At 46.2% G+C, this 27,475-nt stretch overlaps 1 protein-coding gene across 1 annotated transcript; it reads left to right on the top strand.

The window, feature by feature from the left end:
• The first annotated feature begins 237 nt into the window (after window positions 1-237).
• Window positions 238-27,177, top strand: LOC133356837 (lysozyme C-2-like). Its single transcript, XM_061574555.1, has 4 exons — window positions 238-508; window positions 2,290-2,445; window positions 17,801-17,876; window positions 26,093-27,177. The coding sequence occupies exons 1-4, from the start codon at window positions 280-282 to the stop codon at window positions 26,157-26,159; spliced, it is 528 nt and encodes a 175-aa protein (XP_061430539.1). The 5' UTR covers window positions 238-279; the 3' UTR covers window positions 26,160-27,177.
• The last annotated feature ends 298 nt before the right edge of the window (window positions 27,178-27,475 follow it).

The following is a 27,475-nucleotide window of genomic DNA, read 5'->3' as shown; positions in this document are numbered from 1 at the left end:
GCGCTCGCCCGCCTTTGTCTCCCCAGTGGCGATGTTTTACGCATCGCACCAGGTACTCGTTTCAGATTGAGTCGTCCTAGAGGGAGGCCACGGGGCCGATTTGAGATAATCGTCACTGGGTTGGTGGCCGTGAGCTAGAAACCTGAACTCGGGGTCGCCAGGGTTCGTAGCGTAGTGCAGCGCTAACCACTGCACCACCGCTCGTCCCCCACGCCCACATGCAAACCACGACTTGTCGGCGAGCAGTTCCGGGGGTGTGAGCGGTGGTGGTGGGAGGCTATGAAAGCCGGGTGCAGGCTGAACAGCGAGAGGCAGAACGAGAGCGGGGAGCGGCCGTGGTGGAGAAAACAAAAAGAATCTCTCGCGATGTCGTTTCGCTCGTTCGCGATGTGCGTGCTGGCGGCGTCTCTCTGCGTCGTCCCCTGCACGCGTGCCAAAGTGTTCGCACGATGCGAGCTCGCGAAGGCCCTGCGCGACATGGGAGTGGAGACAGCCAGCCTGGGCGACTGTGAGAGCTTCACCCACACACCTCCACTACCAACATTCCGAGCCAGAGACGGGCGTTGATCGAGGATCTGGGGTTGTTGTTGTTGCTGTTCTGACGGTGGCCATCAAAATCCCAGGTTTTTTTTTTGTTCAATCCGCCAGCAGTGGTCTCTTTGTTTTCGGCCTCACTTTTGCACGTCACGTCGGGCAGTTGCATTCGTTTGGTTGAGATGGTAATGTGTGGGACGGTAAATCATCCAGATGGTGACTTAACGAGATGTTAATTGATTGAGATGGTCATTGATCGGGGTGATAATTTATTGCGTTGGTCATTGATTGGGGTGGTAACTAATTGGGATGGTTATCGACTGCGATGGTAATTGAATAGTCGACAATGCAGTGTGCCAGCACCATTTAATAATTTGCCTTTTCAATGCAAATGTGTTTGATTATTTAGCAGCAAATACGTTGTGATCATTGAAGGGCTTTGTCTTTCTGAGTAGCCACTATTCGTCGAACTATTCACGGTTCAATTTATAAACTAAACTATCTTGATTTGAAGCTTTCGTGACTGCAGGAATCCATACTCTTTGGTTCTTTTGGTAAAGTCACGTAGGTAGACAGAATGTCCCAAGGATCCGTCAGGCCTCCTCTCTGATCGTGTCCGCGAGCACAAGTCAGATTTGAAACACGGCAGAACTGATTCGTCGGCCGTTGCCGATCATTGCTACAACTCGGTGGGCTCTCATGAAATTGTCTTTTCCGAGACCAAGGTTCTCTGCAAACCTCATGGCTACCATCAAAGGTTTGTACACGAAGCCATACAAATATACAAACACAGACATAATTTCAACCGTGATGATGGTTACAAACTGAGTAATCATTGGAAAGATGTGATTAACCATGCAAAAAAGATGTAACTACACTTAGTTGGCCAATCTTATTTGACAGACTATTACAGGTTTACCATGTTTAGTGGTTGTCTCCTTGTCACAGGTTGAGTCACAAACCGTACCTCTCCATAACAAAGGCTCACCCTCTTAAGCCTCACCTTACCATATGAATAAAAAGTGTGCTTTACTTGGCCCTTTACCCCCCCCCCCCCTCTCCAACCATTATATAAACGGAGTGGTAGCTCCTGCAATCTCTCATTTACTTGATACAGCTGTCGTGGCTGTGACGGTTCCACCTGAAGACGGAAGCTTGTGTTGCCTCCGAAACGTCGTGATTTTTATTTTATTTTACTTTTGTTAATTTTAATGTTTTACCTACGTGACTTTACCGAAAAAACCTAAGAATATGAATCCACATATACAGGCGTCACCCAGCCACTCACCCACTCACTCGCTCACCCACCCACCCACTCGCTCACCACGGTGAGTTAGAGAGATACTCTCACACAGGACAGCGGGTTTCTCCCACCCGCTGTTAGCTCACTCCTGGGGAGGATGTTGTGGTTCACTCGCTGGTGGTGGTGAGCGGTGGTGGTGAGCGATGGTGGTGAGCGATGGTGCGACGATTAACACTACGCTGCGCTACGAATCCGGCGACCCGAGTTCGATTCCCGCTCGCGGCCAACACCACCGGTGGTTATCTGAACTGGTCCTGGGCCTCCCCTAGGTAAACTCAACTTCAAATGAGTACCTGGCGTGGTGTGTAAACATCGCCACTGCGGAGACAAAGGCGGCCGGGGGTGGTGCAGGCCACCCACCCCCTCGTGTGTCACGGTGCCGGCCTTCGCAGGCGCTGCTGATCGCTAAAGGCTATGCGTGGCGGGGGGTGATGTTTGTGTTTGGTGCCCAGGGGTGTGTTTGGTTCAGGCCGAGAGCAGCTACAACACGAGGGCCACGTACCACAACTACAACGGCTCCACTGACTACGGCATCTTCCAGATCAACAGCAACTGGTGGTGCGACAACGGCAGCAAGGGGCACAACGCGTGCCAAGTCAAGTGCTCCGGTGACGTCCTCCTGCAGTCGTCATCATCGCCATTGTCTCATTACCGTCATCATAATTGTTATCGCCATTGTCTTCATTACCGTCATCATAATCGTCATTGCCATTGTCTTCATTACAGTCATCATAATTGTTATCGCCATTGTCTTCATTACCGTCATCATAATCGTCATTGCCATTGTCTTCATTACAGTCATCATAATTGTTATCGCCATTGTCTTCATTACCGTCATCATAATCGTCATCGCCATTGTCTTTATTACCGTCATCATAATCGTCATCGCCATTGTCTTCATTACCGTCATCCTAATCGTCATCGCCATTGTCTTCATTACCGTCATCATAATTGTTATCGCCATTGTCTTCATTACCGTCATCATAATCGTCATTGCCATTGTCTTCATTACCGTTATCATAATCGTCATCGCCATTGTCTTCATTACCGTCATCATAATCGTCATCGCCATTGTCTTCATTACCGTCATCATAATCGTCATCATTGCCATTGTCTTCATTACCGTCATCATAATCGTCATCGCCATTGTCTTCATTACCGTCATCATAATTGTCATCGCCATTGTCTTCATTACCATGATCATAATCGTCATCATTGCCATTGTCTTCATTACCGTCATCATAATCGTCATCATTGCCATTGTCTTCATTACCCTCATCATTATTGTTATCATCGCCATTGCCTTCATTACCGTCATCATAATCGTCATCATTGCCTTTGTCTTCATAACCGTCATCATAATCGTCATCATTGCCATTGTCTTCATTACCGTCATCATAATCGTCATCATTGCCATTGTCTTCATTACCGTCATCATAATCGTCATCGCCATTGTCTTCATTACTGTCATCATAATCGTCATCGCTATTGTCTTCATTACCCTCATCATAATCGTCATCGCTATTGTCTTCATTACCGTCATCATAATCGTCATCGCCATTGTCTTTATTACCTTCATCGTAATCGTCATCGCTATTGTCTTCATTACCCTCATCATAATCGTCATCGATATTGTCTTCATTACCGTCATCATAATCGTCATCGCCATTGTCTTCATTACCGTCATCATAATCGTCATCGCCATTGTCTTCATTACCGTCATCATAATCGTCATCATTGCCATTGTCTTCATTGCCGTCATCATAATCGTCATCATTGCCATTGTCTTCATTACCGTCATCATAATCGTCATCATTGCCATTGTCTTCATTACCGTCATCATAATCGTCATCATTGCCATTGTCTTCATTACCGTCATCATAATCGTCATCGCCATTGTCTTCATTACTGTCATCATGATCGTCATCGCTATTGTCTTCATTACCCTCATCATAATCGTCATCGCTATTGTCTTCATTACCGTCATCATAATCGTCATCGCCATTGTCTTTATTACCTTCATCATAATCGTCATCGCTATTGTCTTCATTACCCTCATCATAATCGTCATCGCTATTGTCTTCATTACCATCATCATAATCGTCATCGCCATTGTCTTCATTGCCGTCATCATAATGGTCATCATTGCCATTGTCTTCATTACCGTCATGAAAATCGTCATCGCCATTGTCTTCATTACCGTCATAATAATCGTCATCGCCATTGTCTTCATTACCGTTATCATAATCGTCATCGCCATTGTCTTCATTACCGTCATCATAATCGTCATCATTGCCATTGTCTTCATTACCCTCGTCATAATCGTCATCGCCATTGTCTTCATTACCGTTATCATAATCGTCATCGCCATTGTCTTCATTACCGTCATCATAATCGTCATCATTGCCATTGTCTTCATTACCCTCATCATAATCGTCATCGCCATTGTCTTCATTACCGTCATCATAATCGTCATCGCCATTGTCTTCATTACCGTCATCATAATCGTCATCATTGCCATTGTCTTCATTACCGTTATCATAATCGTCATCGCCATTGTCTTCATTACCGTCATCATAATCGTCATCGCCATTGTCTTCATTACCGTCATCATAATCGTCATCGCCATTGTCTTCATTACCGTCATCATAATCGTCATCGCAATTGTCTTCATTACAGTCATCATAATCGTCATCGCCATTGTCTTCATTACCATCATCATAATCGTCATCATTGGCATTGTTTTCATTGCCGTCATCATAATCGTCATCATTGCCATTGTCTTCATTACCGTCATCATAATCGTCATCATTGCCATTGTCTTCATTACTGTCATCATAATCGTCATCATTGCCATTGTCTTCATTACCCTCATCATTATTGTTATCATCGCCATTGTCTTCATTACCGTCATCATGAACGTCATCGCCATTGTCTTCATGACCGTCATCATAATCGTCATCGCCATTGTCTTCATTACCGTTATCATAATCGTCATCGCCATTGTCTTCATTACCGTCATCATAATCATCATCATTGCCATTGTCTTCATTACCCTCATCATAATCGTCATCGCCATGTCTTCATTACCGTTATCATAATTGTCATCGCCATTGTCTTCATTACCGTCATCATAATCGTCATCATTGCCATTGTCTTCATTGCCGTCATCATAATCGTCATCATTGCCATTGTCTTCATTACCGTCATCATAATCGTCATCATTGCCATTGTCTTCATTACCGTCATCATAATCGTCATCATTGCCATTGTCTTCATTACCGTCATCATAATCGTCATCATTGCCATTGTCTTCATTATCGTCATCATAATCGTCATCGGCATTGTCTTCATTACTGTCATCATAATCGTCATCGCTATTGTCTTCATTACCCTCATCATAATCGTCATCGCTATTGTCTTCATTACAGTCATCATAATCGTCATCGCCATTGTCTTCATTACCGTCATCATAATCGTCATCGCCATTGTCTTATTACCTTCATCATAATCGTCATCGCTATTGTCTTCATTACCCTCATCATAATCGTCATCGCTATTGTCTTCATTACCGTCATCATAATCGTCATCGCCATTGTCTTCATTACCGTCATCATAATCGTCATCGCCATTGTCTTCATTACCGTCATCATAATCGTCATCATTGCCATTGTCTTCATTGCCGTCATCATAATCGTCATCATTGCCATTGTCTTCATTACCGTCATCATAATCGTCATCATTGCCATTGTCTTCATTACCGTCATCATAATCGTCATCATTGCCATTGTCTTCATTACCATCATCATAATCGTCATCGCCATGGTCTTCATTACTGTCATCATAATCGTCATCGCCATGGTCTTCATTACTGTCATCATAATCGTCATCGCTATTGTCTTCATTACCGTCATCATGATCGTCATCGCCATTGTCTTTATTACCTTCATCATAATCGTCATCGCTATTGTCTTCATTACCATCATCATAATCGTCATCGCCATTGTCTTCATTACCGTCATCATAATCGTCATCGCCATTGTCTTCATTACCGTCATCATAATCGTCATCATTGCCATTGTCTTCATTGCCGTCATCATAATCGTCATCATTGCCATTGTCTTCATTACCGTCATCATAATCGTCATCGCCATTGTCTTCATTACCGTTATCATAATCGTCATCGCCATTGTCTTCATTACCGTCATCATAATCGTCATCATTGCCATTGTCTTCATTACCCCCGTCATAATCGTCATCGCCATTGTCTTCATTACCATTATCATAATCGTCATCGCCATTGTCTTCATTACCGTCATCATAATCGTCATCATTGCCATTGTCTTCATTACCCTCATCATAATCGTCATCGCCATTGTCTTCATTACCGTTATCATAATCGTCATCATTGCCATTGTCTTCATTACCGTCATCATAATCGTCATCATGGCAATTGTCTTCATTACCATCATTATAATCGTCATCATTGCCATTGTCTTAATTACCGTGATCACAATCGTCATCATTGCCATTGTCTTCATTACCGTCATCATAATCGTCATCATTGCCATTGTCTTCATTACTGTCATCATAATCGTCATCGCTATTGTCTTCATTACCCTCATCATAATCGTCATCGCTATTGTCTTCATTAACGTCATCATAATCGTCATCGCCATTGTCTTTATTACCTTCATCATAATCGTCATCGCTATTGTCTTCATTACCCTCATCATAATCATCATCGCTATTGTCTTCATTACCGTCATCATAATCGTCATCGCCATTGTCTTCATTACCGTCATCATAATTGTCATCACCATTGTCTTCATTACCGTCATCATAATCGTCATCATTGCCATTGTCTTCATTACCGTCATGAAAATTGTCATCGCCATTGTCTTCATTTACCGTCATCATAATCGTCATCGCCATTGTCTTCATTGCCGTCATCATATAATCTTCATCATTGCCATGTGCTTCATACCGACATGAAAATCGTCATCGCCATTGGTCCTTCATTACCGTCATCATAATCGTCATCGCCAGTGTCTTCAGTTACCCGTTATCCATAATCGTCAATCGCCATTGTCTTCATTGCCGTCATCATAATCGTCATCATTGCCCATTGTCTTCATTCCCCTAGTGCATAATCGTCATCATTTGCCATTGGTCTTCATTACCCGTCATCATAATCGTCATCGCCATTGTCTTCATTACCGTTATCATATCGTCGATACGCACATGTCGTTCATTACCAGTCATCATAATCGTCATCATTGCCATTGTCTTCATTACCCCCGTCCATAATCTGTCATCATTGCCATTGTCTTCATTACCCTCATCATAATCGTCATCGCCATTGTCTTCATTACAGTTATCATAATCGTCATCATGCCATTGTTCTTCATTACCATCATCATATCGTCATACATGGTTCATTACCATCATCATAATCGTCATCATGGCAATTGTCTTCATTACCATCATTATAATCGTCATCATTGCCATTGTCTTAATTACCGTGATCACAATCGTCATCATTGCCATTGTCTTCATTACCGTCATCATAATCGTCATCATTGCCATTGTCTTCATTACTGTCATCATAATCGTCATCGCTATTGTCTTCATTACCCTCATCATAATCGTCATCGCTATTGTCTTCATTAACGTCATCATAATCGTCATCGCCATTGTCTTTATTACCTTCATCATAATCGTCATCGCTATTGTCTTCATTACCCTCATCATAATCATCATCGCTATTGTCTTCATTACCGTCATCATAATCGTCATCGCCATTGTCTTCATTACCGTCATCATAATTGTCATCACCATTGTCTTCATTACCGTCATCATAATCGTCATCATTGCCATTGTCTTCATTACCGTCATGAAAATCGTCATCGCCATTGTCTTCATTACCGTCATCATAATCGTCATCGCCATTGTCTTCATTGCCGTCATCATAATCGTCATCATTGCCATTGTCTTCATTACCGACATGAAAATCGTCATCGCCATTGTCTTCATTACCGTCATCATAATCGTCATCGCCATTGTCTTCATTACCGTTATCATAATCGTCATCGCCATTGTCTTCATTGCCGTCATCATAATCGTCATCATTGCCATTGTCTTCATTACCCTCGTCATAATCGTCATTGCCATTGTCTTCATTACCGTTATCATAATCATCGTCGCCATTGTCTTCATTACCGTCATCATAATCGTCATCATTGCCATTGTCTTCATTACCCTCATCATAATCGTCATCGCCATTGTCTTCATTACCGTTATCATAATGGTCATCATTGCCATTGTCTTCATTACCGTCATCATAATCGTCATCATTGCAATTGTCTTCATTACCGTCATCATAATCGTCATCATTGCCATTGTCTTAATTACCGTGATCATAATCGTCATCATTGCCATTGTCTTCATTACCGTCATCATAATCGTCATCATCGCCATTGTCTTCATTACCGTCATCATAATCGTCATCATTGCCATTGTCTTCATTACCCTCATCATAATCGTCATCGCCATTGTCTTCATTACCGTTATCATAATCGTCATCATTGCCATTGTCTTCATTACCGTCATCATAATCGTCATCATGGCAATTGTCTTCATTACCATCATTATAATCGTCATCATTGCCATTGTCTTAATTACCGTGATCACAATCGTCATCATTGCCATTGTCTTCATTACCGTCATCATAATCGTCATCATTGCCATTGTCTTCATTACTGTCATCATAATCGTCATCGCTATTGTCTTCATTACCCTCATCATAATCGTCATCGCTATTGTCTTCATTAACGTCATCATAATCGTCATCGCCATTGTCTTTATTACCTTCATCATAATCGTCATCGCTATTGTCTTCATTACCCTCATCATAATCATCATCGCTATTGTCTTCATTACCGTCATCATAATCGTCATCGCCATTGTCTTCATTACCGTCATCATAATTGTCATCACCATTGTCTTCATTACCGTCATCATAATCGTCATCATTGCCATTGTCTTCATTACCGTCATGAAAATCGTCATCGCCATTGTCTTCATTACCGTCATCATAATCGTCATCGCCATTGTCTTCATTGCCGTCATCATAATCGTCATCATTGCCATTGTCTTCATTACCGACATGAAAATCGTCATCGCCATTGTCTTCATTACCGTCATCATAATCGTCATCGCCATTGTCTTCATTACCGTTATCATAATCGTCATCGCCATTGTCTTCATTGCCGTCATCATAATCGTCATCATTGCCATTGTCTTCATTACCCTCGTCATAATCGTCATCGCCATTGTCTTCATTACCGTTATCATAATCATCGTCGCCATTGTCTTCATTACCGTCATCATAATCGTCATCATTGCCATTGTCTTCATTACCCTCATCATAATCGTCATCGCCATTGTCTTCATTACCGTTATCATAATGGTCATCATTGCCATTGTCTTCATTACCGTCATCATAATCGTCATCATTGCAATTGTCTTCATTACCGTCATCATAATCGTCATCATTGCCATTGTCTTAATTACCGTGATCATAATCGTCATCATTGCCATTGTCTTCATTACCGTCATCATAATCGTCATCATCGCCATTGTCTTCATTACCGTCATCATAATCGTCATCGCCATTGTCTTCATTACCCTCATCATAATCGTCATCGCCATTGTCTTCATTACCGTCATCATAATCGTCATCGCCATTGTTTTTATTACCGTTAATTATAATCGTCATCATTGCCATTGTCTTCATTACCGTCATCATAATCGTCTTCATTGGCATTGTCTTCATTACCGTCATCATAATCGTCATCGCCATTGTCTTCATTACCCTCATCATAATCGTCATCGCCATTGTCTTCATTACCGTCATCATAATCGTCATCGCCATTGTCTTCATTACCGTCATCATAATCGTCATTGCCATTGTCTTCATTACCGTCATCATAATCGTCATCGCCATTGTCTTCATTACCGTCATCATAATCGTTATCATCGCCATTGTCTTCATTACCGTCATCATAATCGTCATCATTGCCATTGTCTTCATTACCGTCATCATAATCGTCATCATTGCCATTGTCTTCATTAACGTCATCATAATCGTCATCGCCATTGTCTTCATTACCGTCATCATAATCGTCATCGCCATTGTCTTCATTACCGTCATCATAATCGTCATCGCATTGTCTTCATTACCGTCATCATAATCGTCATCGCCATTGTCTTCATTACCATTAATTATGATCGTCAACATTGCCATTGTCTTCATTACCGTCATCATAATCGTCTTCATTGCCATTGTCTTCATTACCGTCATCATAATCGTCATCATTGCCATTGTCTTCATTACCGTCATCATAATCGTCATCATTGCCATTGTCTTCATTACCGTCATCAAAATCGTTATCATCGCCATTGTCTTCATTACCGTCATGAAAATCGTCATCGCCATTGTCTTCATTACCGTCATCATAATCGTCATCGCCATTGTCTTCATTGCCGTCATCATAATCGTCATCATTGCCATTGTCTTCATTACCGACATGAAAATCGTCATCGCCATTGTCTTCATTACCGTCATCATAATCGTCATCGCCATTGTCTTCATTACCGTTATCATAATCGTCATCGCCATTGTCTTCATTGCCGTCATCATAATCGTCATCATTGCCATTGTCTTCATTACCCTCGTCATTATCGTCATCGCCATTGTCTTCATTACCGTTATCATAATCATCGTCGCCATTGTCTTCATTACCGTCATCATAATCGTCATCATTGCCATTGTCTTCATTACCCTCATCATAATCGTCATCGCCATTGTCTTCATTACCGTTATCATAATGGTCATCATTGCCATTGTCTTCATTACCGTCATCATAATCGTCATCATTGCAATTGTCTTCATTACCGTCATCATAATCGTCATCATTGCCATTGTCTTCGTTACCGTCATCATAATCGTCATCATTGCCATTGTCTTCATTACTGTCATCATAATCGTCATCATTGCCATTGTCTTCATTACCGTCATCATAATCGTCATCATCGCCGTTGTCTTCATTACCGTCATCATAATCGTCATCGCCATTGTCTTCATTACCCTCATCATAATCGTCATCGCCATTGTCTTCATTACCGTCATCATAATCGTCATCGCCATTGTTTTTATTACCGTTAATTATAATCGTCATCATTGCCATTGTCTTCATTACCGTCATCATAATCGTCTTCATTGGCATTGTCTTCATTACCGTCATCATAATCGTCATCGCCATTGTCTTCATTACCCTCATCATAATCGTCATCGCCATTGTCTTCATTACCGTCATCATAATCGTCATCGCCATTGTCTTCATTACCGTCATCATAATCGTCATTGCCATTGTCTTCATTACCGTCATCATAATCGTCATCGCCATTGTCTTCATTACCGTCATCATAATCGTCATCATTGCCATTGTCTTAATTACCGTGATCATAATCGTCATCATTGCCATTGTCTTCATTACCGTCATCATAATCGTCATCATTGCCATTGTCTTCATTAACGTCATCATAATCGTCATCGCCATTGTCTTCATTACCGTCATCATAATCGTCATCGCCATTGTCTTCATTACCGTCATCATAATCGTCATCGCATTGTCTTCATTACCGTCATCATAATCGTCATCGCCATTGTCTTCATTACCATTAATTATGATCGTCAACATTGCCATTGTCTTCATTACCGTCATCATAATCGTCTTCATTGCCATTGTCTTCATTACCGTCATCATAATCGTCATCATTGCCATTGTCTTCATTACCGTCATCATAATCGTCATCATTGCCATTGTCTTCATTACCGTCATCAAAATCGTTATCATCGCCATTGTCTTCATTACCGTCATCATAATCGTCATCGCCATTGTCTTTTTTACCGTCATTATAATCGTCATCATTGCCATTGTCTTCATTACCCTCATCATAATCTTCATCGCCATTGTCTTCATTACCCTCATCCTAATCGTCATCGCCATTGTCTTCATTACGCTCATCATAATCGTCATCATCGCCATTGTCTTTATTACCATCATCATAATCGTCATCGCCATTGTCTTCATTACAGTCATAATAATCGTCATCATCGCCATTGTCTTCATTACCATCATCATAATCGTCATCGCCATTGTCTTCATTACCGTCATCATAATCGTCATCATCGCCATTGTCTTCATTACCGTCATCATAATCGTCATCATAATCGTCATCGCCATTGTCTTCATTACCGTCATCATAATCGTCATCGCCATTGTCGTTATTACCGTCATCATAATCTTTATCATCGCCATTGTCTTCATTACCGTCATCATAATCGTCATCATCACCATTGTCTTCATTACCGTCATCATAATCGTCATCGCCATTGTCTTCATTACTGTCATCATAATCGTCATCATCGCCATTGTCTTCATTACCGTCATCATAATCGTCATCGCCATTGTCTTCATTACCGTCATCATAATCGTCATCATTGCCATTGTCTTCATTACCGTCATCATAATCGTCATCGCCATTGTCTTCATTACCGTCATCATAATCGTCATCATTGCCATTGTCTTCATTACCGTCATCATAATCGTCATCGCCATTGTCTTCATTACCGTCATCATAATCGTCATCATTGCCATTGTCTTCGTTACCGTCATCATAATCGTCATCATTGCCATTGTCTTCATTACTGTCATCATAATCGTCATCATTGCCATTGTCTTCATTACCGTTATCATAATCGTCATCGCCATTGTCTTTTTTACTGTTATCATAATCGTCATCATTGACATTGTCTTCATTACCGTCATCATAATCGTCATCGCCATTGTCTTCATTACCGTCATCATAATCGTCATCATTGCCATTGTCTTCATTACCGTCATCATAATCGTCATCGCCATTGTCTTCATTACCGTCATCAAAATCGTCATCATTGCCATTGTCTTCATTGCCGTCATCATAATCGTCATCGCCATTGTCTTCATTACTGTCATCATAATCGTCATCATTGCCATTGTCTTCATTACCTTCATCATAATCGTCATCGCCATTGTCTTCATTACCGTTATCATAATCGTCATCGCCATTGTCTTCATTACCGTCATCATAATCGTCATCGCCATTGTCTTCATTACATTCATCATGATCGTCATCATCGCCATTGTCTTCATTACCGTTATCATAATCGTCATCGCCATTGTCTTTTTTACTGTTATCATAATCGTCATCATTGACATTGTCTTCATTACCGTCATCATAATCGTCATCGCCATTGTCTTCATTACCGTCATCATAATCGTCATCATTGCCATTGTCTTCATTACCGTCATCATAATCGTCATCGCCATTGTCTTCATTACCGTCATCAAAATCGTCATCATTGCCATTGTCTTCATTGCCGTCATCATAATCGTCATCGCCATTGTCTTCATTACTGTCATCATAATCGTCATCATTGCAATTGTCTTCATTACCTTCATCATAATCGTCATCGCCATTGTCTTCATTACCGTTATCATAATCGTCATCGCCATTGTCTTCATTACCGTCATCATAATCGTCATCGCCATTGTCTTCATTACCTTCATCATAATCGTCATCATCGCCATTGTCTTCATTACCATCATCATAATCGTCATTGCCATTGTCTTCATTGCCATCATCATCATCATCGCCATTGTCTTCATTACCTTCATCATAATCGTCATTGCCATTGTCTTCATTACCGTCATCATAATCGTCATCATCGCCATTGTCTTCATTACCGTTATCATAATCGTCATCATCGCCATTGTCTTCATTACCGTCATCATAATCGTCATCATCGCCATTGTCTTCATTACCGTCATCATAATCGTCATCATCGTCATTGTCTTCATTACCGTCATCATAATCGTCATCATTGCCATTGTCTTCATTACTGTCATCATAATCGTCATCATCGCCATTGTCTTCATTACCGTCATCATAATCGTCATCATTGCCATTGTCTTCATAACCGTCATCATAATCGTCATCATTGCCATTGTCTTCATTACCGTCATCATAATCGTCATCATTGCCATTGTCTTCATTACCGTCATCATAATCGTCATCATTGCCATTGTCTTCATTACCGTCATCATAATCGTCATCATTGCCATTGTCTTCATTACCGTTATCATAATCGTCATCATTGGCATTGTCTTCATTACCGTCATCATAATCGTCATCATTGGCATTGTCTTCATTACCGTCATCATAATCGTCATCATTGCCATTGTCTTCATTACTGTTATCATAATCGTCATCATTGGCATTGTCTTCATTACCGTCATCATGATCGTCACCATTGCCATTGTCTTCATTACCGTCATCATAATCGTCATCATTGCCATTTTCTTCATTACCGTCATCATAATCGTCATCATCGCCATTGTCTTCATTACCGTCATCATAAGTCATCATTGCCATTGTCTTCATAACCGTCATCATAATCGTCATCATTGGCATTGTCTTCATTACCGTCATCATAATCGTCATCATTGCCATTGTCTTCATTACCGTCATCATAATCGTCATCATTGCCATTGTCTTCATTACCGTAATCATAATCGTCATCGTCATTGTCTTCATTACCGTCATCATAATCGTCATCATCGCCATTGTCTTCATTACCGTCATCATAATCGTCATCATTGTCATTGTCTTCATTACCGTCATCATAATCGTCATCATTGTCATTGTCTTCATTACCGTCATCATAATCGTCATCATTGCCATTGTCTTCATTACCGTCATCATAATCGTCATCGCCATTGTCTTCATTACCGTCATCATAATCGTCATCATTGCCATTGTCTTCATTACCGTCATCATAATCGTCATCGCCATTGTCTTCATTACCGTCATCATAATCGTCATCGCCATTGTCTTCATTACCGTCATCAAAATCGTCATCATTGCCATTGTCTTCATTGCCGTCATCATAATCGTCATCGCCATTGTCTTCATTACTGTCATCATAATCGTCATCATTGCCATTGTCTTCATTACCTTCATCATAATCGTCATCGCCATTGTCTTCATTACCGTTATCATAATCGTCATCGCCATTGTCTTCATTACCGTCATCATAATCGTCATCGCCATTGTCTTCATTACCTTCATCATAATCGTCATCATCGCCATTGTCTTCATTACCATCATCATAATCGTCATTGCCATTGTCTTCATTGCCATCATCATCATCATCGCCATTGTCTTCATTACCTTCATCATAATCGTCATTGCCATTGTCTTCATTACCGTCATCATAATCGTCATCATCGCCATTGTCTTCATTACCGTTATCATAATCGTCATCATCGCCATTGTCTTCATTACCGTCATCATAATCGTCATCATCGCCATTGTCTTCATTACCGTCATCATAATCGTCATCATCGTCATTGTCTTCATTACCGTCATCATAATCGTCATCATTGCCATTGTCTTCATTACTGTCATCATAATCGTCATCATCGCCATTGTCTTCATTACCGTCATCATAATCGTCATCATTGCCATTGTCTTCATAACCGTCATCATAATCGTCATCATTGCCATTGTCTTCATTACCGTCATCATAATCGTCATCATTGCCATTGTCTTCATTACCGTCATCATAATCGTCATCATTGCCATTGTCTTCATTACCGTCATCATAATCGTCATCATTGCCATTGTCTTCATTACCGTTATCATAATCGTCATCATTGGCATTGTGTTCATTACCGTCATCATAATCGTCATCATTGGCATTGTCTTCATTACCGTCATCATAATCGTCATCATTGCCATTGTCTTCATTACTGTTATCATAATCGTCATCATTGGCATTGTCTTCATTACCGTCATCATGATCGTCACCATTGCCATTGTCTTCATTACCGTCATCATAATCGTCATCATTGCCATTTTCTTCATTACCGTCATCATAATCGTCATCATCGCCATTGTCTTCATTACCGTCATCATAATAGTCATCATTGCCATTGTCTTCATAACCGTCATCATAATCGTCATCATTGGCATTGTCTTCATTACCGTCATCATAATCGTCATCATTGCCATTGTCTTCATTACCGTCATCATAATCGTCATCATTGCCATTGTCTTCATTACCGTAATCATAATCGTCATCGTCATTGTCTTCATTACCGTCATCATAATCGTCATCATCGCCATTGTCTTCATTACCGTCATCATAATCGTCATCATTGTCATTGTCTTCATTACCGTCATCATAATCGTCATCATTGTCATTGTCTTCATTACCGTCATCATAATCGTCATCATTGTCATTGTCTTCATTACCGTCATCATAATCGTCATCGTCATTGTCTTCATTACCGTCATCATAATCATCATCGCCATTGTCTTCATTATCGTCATCATAATCGTCATCATTGCCATTGTCTTCATTACCGTCATCTTAATCGTCATCATCGCCATTGTTTTCATTACCGTCATCATAATCGTCATCATTTGCCATTGTCTTCATTACCGTCATTATAATCGTCATCATCGCCATTGTTTTCATTACCGTCATCATAATCGTCATCATTTGCCATTGTCTTCATTACCGTCATCATAATCGTCATCATTGCCATTGTCTTCATTACCGTCATCATAATCGTCATCGCCATTATGCTCGTCATTGTCTTCATTATCGCCATAATCATCGTCATCGTCGTCGGTCACAGTCTACTCCTCACTCTGGCTCCTCTCTGAGTGGACTCTCTCTCTGCTCTCCCCCTGCTCTGCGTGGCTTTCCTCCGGGCCCTTTGGACCCCTCCTACCTCGGCCAGATCACGGCGCCGTGTGCCCGGCGCTCGGCCACACACGCTGCTACTGATGCTCCTGCTGTTATGGAGTGACTCGTGCAGCCAGCTATGGCTGCAATGTTTGGTCGTACATGTTATGTATATCGTTTATTGTTAAATTTGAATCACAGTTCCTATGGTCACTGTTACATTGTTTTTATAGCTTTATTTTGGTGATTTTGAAAACGTTTTGGTTTAGCCATGTTTGTTTGTTGAAGTACAGAGTTAGCCTGATAACTTTAATCTAAATCGTATTATGGTTGTTATTGTTTAACTTGCATCCCACTGGGATTTTTGCACACAGCGTTGATATACGGTGCTTTTTCTGGAAAACTTTGCCGTTTTTTCGTGGATTTTTCTGTTGCGTGTCGTCACTTTAAGATGTTTCTTGTTCATGTTTTTGTTTGTTGCGGTTGCACTTGAGTCAAGAGCTGCAAGCTCACAGGGCTATACCTAATACATGAAACTGAAAACTGAAAAGTCGGCACCAACACCGCCGCACGAGCTGATCTCACCACTCCGTCTCCACCGTGGAGGTCTTCTCAGACGCGTTCTCTATTCCTTGGCTGCCACTCTGTTATTGTCCTTGACCACAGGCCACGTGACGTGTCCTGTCGAAGCCTTTTTGATGTGCTATGAAGGCCCGTTTCCTGAAACTTCTATTATGTTGAGAAATGTAATATAGCTTTTTTGTGGGTCTAGGGTTAGATGTGTGAGTGTATGTGTCTCTGTGCGAGGAGTCTGTGTCCGTTTAATCCATGGCTTTCTGTGTGAGTCTGTGATTCTATGTGAGTCTATGTATCTGTGTGTAAGTCTATGGGTCTCTACTTCAGTCGATGGTTCTCTGTGTAAGTCTATGGGGCTCTATGTGAGTTTATGGTGACCGGGCTGAGACCACCATCTCACTGCCGGTGTAATCACCGTCAGCGCCGAACACCCGCGTTGGAACCCAGGAGCTCAGCGGTGCCACTCTCCGCATCTCTGCCACCGCTCTGCTGCTTCTTCTCAACGTCCTTGCTGTTGTTCACAGATCTCCTTGACGACGACATCACGAAGTCCGTCGCCTGCGCCAAGTTGATTCTCAAGCAGCAGGGACTGAAGGCCTGGTGCGTAGCCACGGCACACGCAGCAGCAGGACACGGCACGGTTCACCACGAATCGGCATCGTCATCGGCATCATCGTCATCTGCATCGGCAGCTTCGCCAGCACCATCCACATCGGCATCATCCTCGTCATCACCAGCGGAATCATCATCATCAGCATCGTCATCTTCGGCGTTATCAGCCATATCATTGTCGGCATCATTATCAGCGTCATCATCTGCTCGATCACCAGCAGCGTCAAGGTGGCACGGTGGTTCACTTGTTACCATAAGACCACAAATTATTTAAGTTCAATTCCCTGCCACGGCTAACATCAGTGACGAGTGATATCTGAACCAGTCCTCGCACTGACCAGGGTGGTGAAGTATGGTCAAAGAATCCCACATGACTCAATGCGACGTGAGGATGTCTTCGTGCAGCAGTGGATTGACAAAGGGCTGTACATGTGTAGTGGTGATACGCGCTGGGATTAGGGATCGTATGCCAGCGCGTAATGATTCGCTGTGTATGTGGTGACGCGCGCTGACGGAGGAGGATCAGGGGTCAGCGCGGGGTCGTGGGTTACGGGGTACTGATTGGCTGTGTGCCGGTGACGCGCTGAGAGGGAGTGATCGGGTGGCAGCGCGGTGTGATTGGTGGAGTAGTGTTAACACGCGCTGGGGAAAACGGATCGTAGAGAGAGTGCGGCGTGATTGGTTCACTAAGGAGCGATGCTCACGTCGACGTCCGCATCAGCTCCGTCTCTCGTGAGCAGGGGCTATAAAAGGGGATGCACACAGGCGTAAGGGCAGTATGTAACCAGCGAAGAATGAAGACGGGGATGAAGACATAGGGCCCTGCGGTACCTAGTCCCGCTGTCCTAACGGGACCGGGACTCTGTGTAACCCAGAGGCGAGTGTAGTGTGTGTAGCCATAGGCATAGGGTCTACACGAGCCGAATGCATTGTGTGTAGCCAGAGGCATAGGGTCTACACGAGTCAAGTGTATTGTGTGTAGCCAGAGGCATAGGGTCTACACGAGTCAAGTGTATTGTGTGTAGCCAGAAGCATAGAGTCTACACGAGTTAAGTGGAGTGTATAGTCCAAAGGATAGAGACCACCCGTTGTATTGTGACACGTCAAGATTTAATAAAAGTGTGTTACCCGTCAAGAAGTTCCTGCCGTCAATTCCAATACTTCAACTGGCGTCAGAAGTGAAACGGTCTTCCAAGCATGGATACAAGGAAGACCCGTCGGACCCACGGGATTGACTGCGGGGACAACCTCGACGACTCGGGCCAGCTGGCATCGGGGGGTGAGGACGAGGAATTGCCCACGCTGCAGGATCCGCCAACGGCGCCGGACGAGCGACGGGGGACCGACGCCGTGCTCCGCGAGGCGCACTCCCGTCTGGCGGAGCTGCTGCTCGCCGCCGCGTCCATCCTGGCGGAGATCAGCTCGTCGGGAGGAGCGGGGACGGCGGCGGACGTTCTACAGGGTCGCCCCGCAGATTCCCGCCAAAATGACTTGGCGATTCCTGCCATTTCATCTGCGCCGACTTTTGGCGGGAACGGCCATCACCACGTGGCAGCGGTTCTCCAAGCGCGCCTGCTTACGTCACCAACGCGCGCTGCGGACCGCCATCAAACACCCGCCACTGGGGCCGCCATCTTACACACCGACGGGGCGGCGGAGAGGAAGCACGAGGCGGAGGACGACTTCATCTTTCAACAGCGCCTTCCCACGTTGTCAGCCTTCAAGGCGGAAGGCGGGGACTGGGGCCAATTTCAGCGCAGGTTTTTGGCGCATCAGGAGATGTCCGCCTGGTCCGACGCTACGGCACTGCGGGCACTGCCTGCCATGCTGGACGACAACGCGCTCGCGGCCTTCACGTCCGCACGCAGGTCGGACCGCTCCACGCTCAAGGATGCGCTGGCTCTCATGGCCAAGGTCTACGGTCCTCCCTCGGCGTGTCGCCATCATTTTTATGCAAGACGGAAGGCGGACACGGAGATCGTGCTCGCCTATCGCACGGCGTTGCTGGCTCTCGCCGATGCCGCGTTCCCTCGTATGGACGAGGAGGGCCAAGATGCGATGGTTTTGGAGCAACTGCTCAAGTTGGCGCAGGACCTGGGGGTCCCCATCAACACGGCCGACGAGACTGATATTTCTTCCTTACGGGTCGCTACGAGCATACAAGCGCACGAGGTCCTTCAACGTAAACAGAGGGTCGTCTGCAACGCTGCCGTGGCCTCAGCTCCGGGCCCGGTAGTCACCGTGCCCCAAGTCGTCAGCCCACGAGAAAAGGCGTTCATCGCGGGACGACCGGGGGACTGGAGGTCGGGGGGTCGTTCGCCTCTGCGATCGGCCCGCAAGCTGGAGCAACCGAGATCTCCGACGACTGTCATCACGTGTTATAACTGCGGCCTCCGGGGCCATGTGGCCTCCGGTTGCCGCGCCCCACGTCAGCGCGCCATGGGACCTCGGCTGGACGACGAACAAGGCCCCAAGTCATCCCTACAAACCCCGGCAAGTCGCGGCACCTCACATACTCGGCCCGCATACTCGACACGCATGGGCCGTCGCGTTGCGGCGGAGGAGAGCCGAGTAGGGTTCGGGGATTCGGTTCGGCGAGGGGGGTTCGGCCGGGACCGGGGAGACATTAAATGGTCGGAGTTGGGGCACAGAATAGTGGCTGCCTCAGCGGGTTCATCCGTCGTTACGGGATCTATTGATGGGGTCGAGGTCAGGGTGTTAGTGGACACGGGGGCATCGGCGACTATTATATCGGACCTCATTTATAACATTCTCCCTGTACAATGTCGTCCGCTTCTTCCGGTGGATGTGCCATTTTACGCCGCTAACGGGGGATCGTTGGGCATTATCGGTCAGATTAGGGCGTCCATTTGCATTGGAGATATCAAATTGTCGGGACCCGTTTTCGTTTCGTCCTCCCTGGCGGTTCCTTGTCTATTGGGCACTGTTTTTTGGCGAAAATGCCCATCAAAATTCTCATTGATCAGCGTTGCATTGAACTACCATCGGGTCGCCGTATTTCATTTTTGACGAGCCCTACTGAAATTCGGACGGCGTGCGCTACGATACAAGCGTTAGCGACACAGACCGTGCACGTGCCCCCGGGTTCACAAATGTTAATTCCGTACCGGTTGCGGAAACCGTGGGTGAGGGAGGCCTCGGAACAAGGCATGCTTTTGGGTCCTTCTAATAGGGCTGTTGGAGGTCTCGATTTGTCGGTGGCTCACACTTTGGTTGGGGCTGACAGGGATCCGTTTGTGATGGTTTTAAACGCTGGGTCGCGGCCGGCCGTCATTCAGCAGGGCACCGTGCTAGCTCACGCGGCGCGGGTCCCTGCGGAAGAGCGGCTAGTTGCGCAGGCTGATCCGAGCCCCATGCAAAACGTTAAACCGAAGGAGGACCTCGAATGGGTCGATTCGCTGTGCGCGGACTCTGACGATTTGTCAGCGGTACAGTTGGGTGCGCTGCGCGGGTTGCTGATTGAATTTTCGGATGTCTTCAGTAAACATAAGTATGACATTGGGTGCACGGACCTGTTACGCCACCACATTGAAACGGGCGATGCGGCACCGGTCAGGCTAAATCCCTTCCGACTGAGTCCTGCTGAGAAGGAACATGTTCAGTCGGCCGTTAACGATATGCTAGAAGCCGACATTATTTCGCCTTCTTCCAGTCCTTGGGGAGCACCTATTGTGCTCGTTAAAAAGCAGGATGGGTCCTTGCGATTTTGCGTCGATTTCCGTCGCCTGAATAAGATCTCTGTGGCCGACGCGTATCCGCTCCCCAGGATGGACGAGTCCCTCGATGCATTGTCTGGTGCGCGATACTTTTCGACTCTTGATTTATTATCCGGATTCTGGCAGTTGCCACTCGACGAAGAGTCTAAGCCTAAGACTGCATTTCGGACTCCAGGGGGCCTGTTTCAGTTTAACCGGTTACCCATGGGACTTCACTCCTCTCCTGCGACGTTTCAGCGCCTTATGGAGTTGGTTTTGTCGGGCTTGCAATGGGATACGTGCCTGATTTACCTTGACAATGTCATTGTTTTCAGTAAAACGTTTGAAGAACACCTCCAGCGATTGAGAGGGGTGTTCTTGCGAACGCGATCGGCTAAATTAAAGTTTAAACCGGCCAAATGCCACCTTTTTCGTAAATCCGTTAGATACTTGGGTCACATTGTCGACTCTTCGGGGATTTCTACCGATCCTGCGAAGACGGACTGTGTCAGTTCGTGGCCGACGCCCACGTCAGTTTCGGACGTGCGCAGTTTCATCGGTTTTGCTTCTTATTATCGCCGATTCGTTGAGCACTTCGCCACCATTGCAAAACCCTTGCACGCTCTAACGGCGAAAGGAGTGAAGTTCCGATGGGGACCGGAGGAGGAGGCTGCATTCTGCTCCCTCCGGGACGCCTTGGTAGGGGCCCCACCCTTGCGCTATCCTGACTTTGCGAGTCCCTTCTTGCTAGACACGGATGCTAGCAACACGGGCATTGGGGGGGTGCTGTCCCAAGTCGTTGGGGGGGTCGAACGGGTGGTCGCCTATGGTAGCAGGGTGTTGTCGCCGGCAGAGCAGCGCTACTGCGTCACCCGTCGCGAGCTGCTTGCCATTGTTTTTTTCGTACAACAATTCAGACCATATCTCTATGGTCGTCACTTTACGGTCCGGACGGACCACGCGGCGCTCCAGTATTCATTGCGGGTCGCCCAGCCCTCGGGCCAATTGTCGCGGTGGTTGGAAGTCCTCCAGGACTATCAGTTCACGACTACATACCGTAAGGGGTTGCGACACACAAATGCCGATGCCCTGTCGCGGTTGTTGCCTTGTCACAAATGTGCGTGCTTATCGGGATCGGCGCGCTGTAAACCGCCAGTTACGGAAGGTATGGAGGCGTTGGTTGCGACCGCGGGCACACCAATTGGGGATGTTCCCGCTACCCCAGGGGGTCAGGACTCGCTGCTCTCACTGTCGCTGATTGAGTGGGGCCGTCTCCAAATGGCGGACAGCTCCCTGCTAGCATTGCGCCGCAGGACGGGGGGTTCCGAAGGTGACCATGAACGAACTGGCTCCTACGTACTTAAGCAAGGCCTGTTAATGAGATGGGACAGTTTGTCCCGGCGGCACGCGATTGTGGTGCCTTCTGCTGTGAGGGGGAAGGTTGTCTTGGCCGCACACGAACGCCTCTTGCATTTGGGAGTTAACAAAACGCTTGCCCTGCTTCAGCGTGACTATTATTGGCCGGGAATGGGGAGTGACGTGGTGAATATTCTGAAGGGTTGTGTTGAGTGCGCCAGACGGAAACCACCGCCCGTGGCAGCTAATCCACCGCTGCAATCTATTCAGGTCTCGCGCACTAACGAGCTCGTTGCACTCGATATTCTGGGGCCTTTTCCAGTCACGCCTAGGGGTAATAAGTACCTGTTGGTGGGGGTCGAATATTTTACCCGGTGGCCTATGGCGTGGCCACTCGCCAACCAGTCGGCGGCGGCTGTGACGGACGCCTTTGTCCAGGGCTACGTCCTGGACAAGGGGGCTCCCGAACGCTTGCTGACCGACCAAGGGAAAAATTTTTCGAGTAAATTACTGCAAGAGGTGTGCGACCTGTTGGGTACTAAGAAGGTGCGTACCTCCCCGTACCACCCGCAGACGGACGGGATGGTGGAGAGGCTCCACAGGACATTGACTTCTATGCTGTGCCAGCAGGTGTGTGAGGCACATGTTGATTGGGACCTGCAGGTCCCTGGGGTCCTCGCCGCGTATAGAATGGCCCCCCATGCAGCTACGGGATTTTCCCCGTTTTATCTGATGTACGGTCGGGAAGCCGACCCGCCCATGGAAACGCAGCTGGGCCTGCCCGCACCACGAACTAATTCGAAATTGGCAGAGCATATTAAATTTAATATTCATAAGCTGACAGAGGCAAGGGAGGCCGCACGGCTTAATTCACGGGCTCGCCAAATTGCAAACGAGCGGTTGCGTGCACGGAAGGTGTCCGTGCACAACTGGGAACCAGGTGACAGGGCCTGGCTGCATTGCCCTCAGGCACCTTTGGCTACGTCGCCTAAATTGTTGAAGCCATGGCGGGGACCCGTGGAGGTCGTGCGGGTTGCACGCCCCCAGTGCGTTCAGATAAAATGGGGAAAACGCCGTTGGTACGTCCACCCCTCCCGACTGAAACCGTTCTCGCCTCCATATGGCCTCCCCTTGTGTCGTGAGGGCCGAGCATGTGACGTGACCGATGACCCTAAGGGGGAAATGTCTTTGCCTGATCCTCACATGTCTCCGCCTGATCCGCTCCCAGGTGTCTCGGAACTGACAGCTGCCGACCACCGGCGGCCGGATCTTCGCGGCGGGGCCGGTCCTTCCAGGCCCGATCCGCGCCGTCTAGAGCTGCAGGAGCCACCGGACGGTCGCCAGCGTCCCGTCCCATACGACGGACCGGCCAGACGGACTCGCGCTAGGTCGCGCTACTTTTTATGACCTACCACGTGAGGAGTCGAGGCAGCCGGAGCGCCTCGTCACTGCGTTTAGTCACAGAGACACTTGGCGCGTTCGTTTTCTGGAGTTCGCTTTTATTGTGTTGTTCATCGGGCTGTATATTGCTTCCTAATTAAGTGTTGTTGTTGTTGCGTTACGGGGCACACTGGGGGGGATGGGGTTCTTTTTTTTATTATTGCGTTAACGTTGGGTTGTGTTGTTGGTTAACAGCCGGGCCGGCTGCAAGCTATGTGGGAGGGGGTGATGTAGTGGTGATACGCGCTGGGATTAGGGATCGTATGCCAGCGCGTAATGATTGGCTGTGTATGTGGTGACGCGCGCTGACGGAGGAGGATCAGGGGTCAGCAGCGGGGTCGTGGGTTACGGGGTACTGATTGGCTGTGTGCCGGTGACGCGCTGAGAGGGAGTGATCGGGTGGCAGCGCGGTGTGATTGGTGGAGTAGTGTTAACACGCGCTGGGGAAAACGGATCGTAGAGAGAGTGCGTCGTGATTGGTTCACTAAGGAGCGATGCTCACGTCGACGTCCGCATCAGCTCCGTCTCTCGTGAGCAGGGGCTATAAAAGGGGATGCACACAGGCGTAAGGGCAGTATGTAACCAGCGAAGAATGAAGACGGGGATGAAGACATAGGGCCCTGCGGTACCTAGTCCCGCTGTCCTAACGGGACCGGGACTCTGTGTAACCCAGAGGCGAGTGTAGTGTGTGTAGCCATAGGCATAGGGTCTACACGAGCCGAATGCATTGTGTGTAGCCAGAGGCATAGGGTCTACACGAGTCAAGTGTATTGTGTGTAGCCAGAGGCATAGGGTCTACACGAGTCAAGTGTATTGTGTGTAGCCAGAAGCATAGAGTCTACACGAGTTAAGTGGAGTGTATAGTCCAAAGGATAGAGACCACCCGTTGTATTGTGACACGTCAAGATTTAATAAAAGTGTGTTACCCGTCAAGAAGTTCCTGCCGTCAATTCCAATACTTCACATGTATTAGTGTGTGCGTGCGAGTGAATAAACCGTGAGTTTGAGTTTTGTGTAGAGGCCGACCGAAACTGATTTTCTGGTTTCGGCCGAAACCGAAAGTCAACTGAAAGTAAAAAATTTACTTTCGTCCGAAACCGAAACTACGCCGAAAGAGGCCATTTTCCAACTTTTGGCGCCGAAACCGAAACCGGATGTCGGTCGGCCTCTAGTTGTGTGATACAACACTGGGGAGTCTCAGCGAGCTTCCCACGCGATAAGAGACTTGCATCGCATGTCAACGCCATTGCAAGGGGGCACCCCCAGTAGCAGCTGTCCCTGTGAGGCACCAGGTGGATTCAGCACCGGGCGCTCTGAGCGGGTATCGGTCTGTCAGTCGAGGGGGGAGACAGCTGCTGCTGTGGGATCTCAAAGGAGTCATTTGCGGTGCGATTTTTGTTTTAAATGTGGACCATGACACCAGCGCACACTAACGCACTGCGAGTGAATTTGACGACGCTTCGTAGTATTGTCGGGGGTTAAAACACACCGCAGTGTTAACCATGGTGGCCTCCCGGATTCGAAGCACGACTCTTTGCAACCAGCGGCTGGGCCACTACGCACAACTAACTGAACGAACGGACTAGGGGTGACTGAACGGACTGGCCGAGTCAACGAACTGACCCAGAGCGAGCGAGCGAACGAACGAGCGGGATGAACTAACGAACGAACGGCGGCTCCCTTCCGTTGCAGGTATGGCTGGAAGTCGAAGTGTCAGGACTTCGACGTGTCGGTGTACCTGCAGGGCTGTAAGTTCTAGACGTGACGCCGCAGGAGGAGGAGACGGGGGCTTTGGCCGGGGGACGCCGCTCGCCCAACGTCGCTGCTGGGTTCATCTCGGCTCGCTCCGAGCTTGCTTTGAAACACAAACAGACCGAAACAAAAACGGAAACATTGCATTGATCACGCCACGGGATATTGACAAAGCCGATCAGAATGATGTCATCTGACAATCTATAGCGCGGGTAATCGGAATATAAATGTTTAGTGGAAGGAATCCGATGAGCTGTGAAGCTATTTGATCACAAGATGTCCAGTCGAGCACGGGGTCAGAACGTGACATCAATGACCAATACAAACTCACGATAGGAGTGCACAGTATAAGAAATGTAAACAAATTACTTGAGCAATATATACGAAGAAAACTAAACTTTTTTGAGGTAAGGCGTGTTGCTCAGAGGCCTATGGACGCCGCGGTGGCGAGATGTTAACTACCTCGCCTGGCATACAGGAGGTCGTAGGTTCGATCCACGACCCTGACGCCTGCTGCTGTATATTTGCGCGTCTCTCCCGGTGGTGGCATGGATTTTTCTCACGCCTTTTAGAGTATATGGCTTCTATACATTTCCACATGATGATGATGATGACAAATAAGCCACTTCGTAGGGCTATCATTTGTGATGGGCCCGGTCGCTTCTGAGAAGAAAACAACAAATTCTTACCGAGTAAAGTAAAACAAATGATGTGCTAATTATGACGTCACCCGCTACTGCACTACACTGTGATCATTGGGGCATCGTCTATTATCGAATGGTAACACAACCATGTATACACACACACAGCCAGCCCTTGGGGTCTATCCACTACTTCACCACGCTTGTTAATGCAACCAGCACTATAGAACCTGTTATGCACCCATGCACAAGCACTGTCCGGTCTGTATAATTGCAAATTGTGTTTTTTATATTTACTGCTTAAGAAGATAATTTTCTAATTGCGTGCGTTCATTATGTCGCCGTAACTACCAATAAACCAATCGCATGTCGCTATGAGCAATGCCTTTCTGGTCAGCCTCGTTCTCCTTCGTAACGAAAAAGGGACCGCTGCACCATCCGTGCCACCGGAGCGGAGGACGCAATGCGTCGGTAGAGAGAGAGAGAAAGAGACAGAGACTAATGACTTTTAAACAAGTTATTGCTACCGGCAGCAATTTCTCTGGAGCCACTTTCGACGCGGGATCGCCAAAAAACAACAACCAGGCAAACATGGTGAATCTGATGGCTGGGTGTATGGAATTTATGTGGTCGAGAAATTGGTCTAGAGCAGGCCGGCCATGTGGCCAGATGACAAAAGTGT

Source organism: Lethenteron reissneri, chromosome 55 (assembly GCF_015708825.2).
Source record: "Lethenteron reissneri isolate LAM-NWPU_2019-01 chromosome 55, ASM1570882v1, whole genome shotgun sequence".
NCBI lineage: Eukaryota > Metazoa > Chordata > Hyperoartia > Petromyzontiformes > Petromyzontidae > Lethenteron > Lethenteron reissneri.
This window is presented reverse-complemented; position numbering and strand designations above follow the sequence as displayed.

Excerpts from the sequence above, each read along its gene's own strand:
- LOC133356837 (XM_061574555.1), top strand. The coding sequence starts at position 280 with ATGAAAGCCGGGTGCAGGCTGAACAGCGAGAGGCAGAACGAGAGCGGG. Across the intron at positions 509-2,289 it reads GACAGCCAGCCTGGGCGACT|GGGTGTGTTTGGTTCAGGCC; the intron begins GTGAGAGCTTCA and ends TTTGGTGCCCAG. Across the intron at positions 2,446-17,800 it reads GTGCCAAGTCAAGTGCTCCG|ATCTCCTTGACGACGACATC; the intron begins GTGACGTCCTCC and ends TGTTGTTCACAG.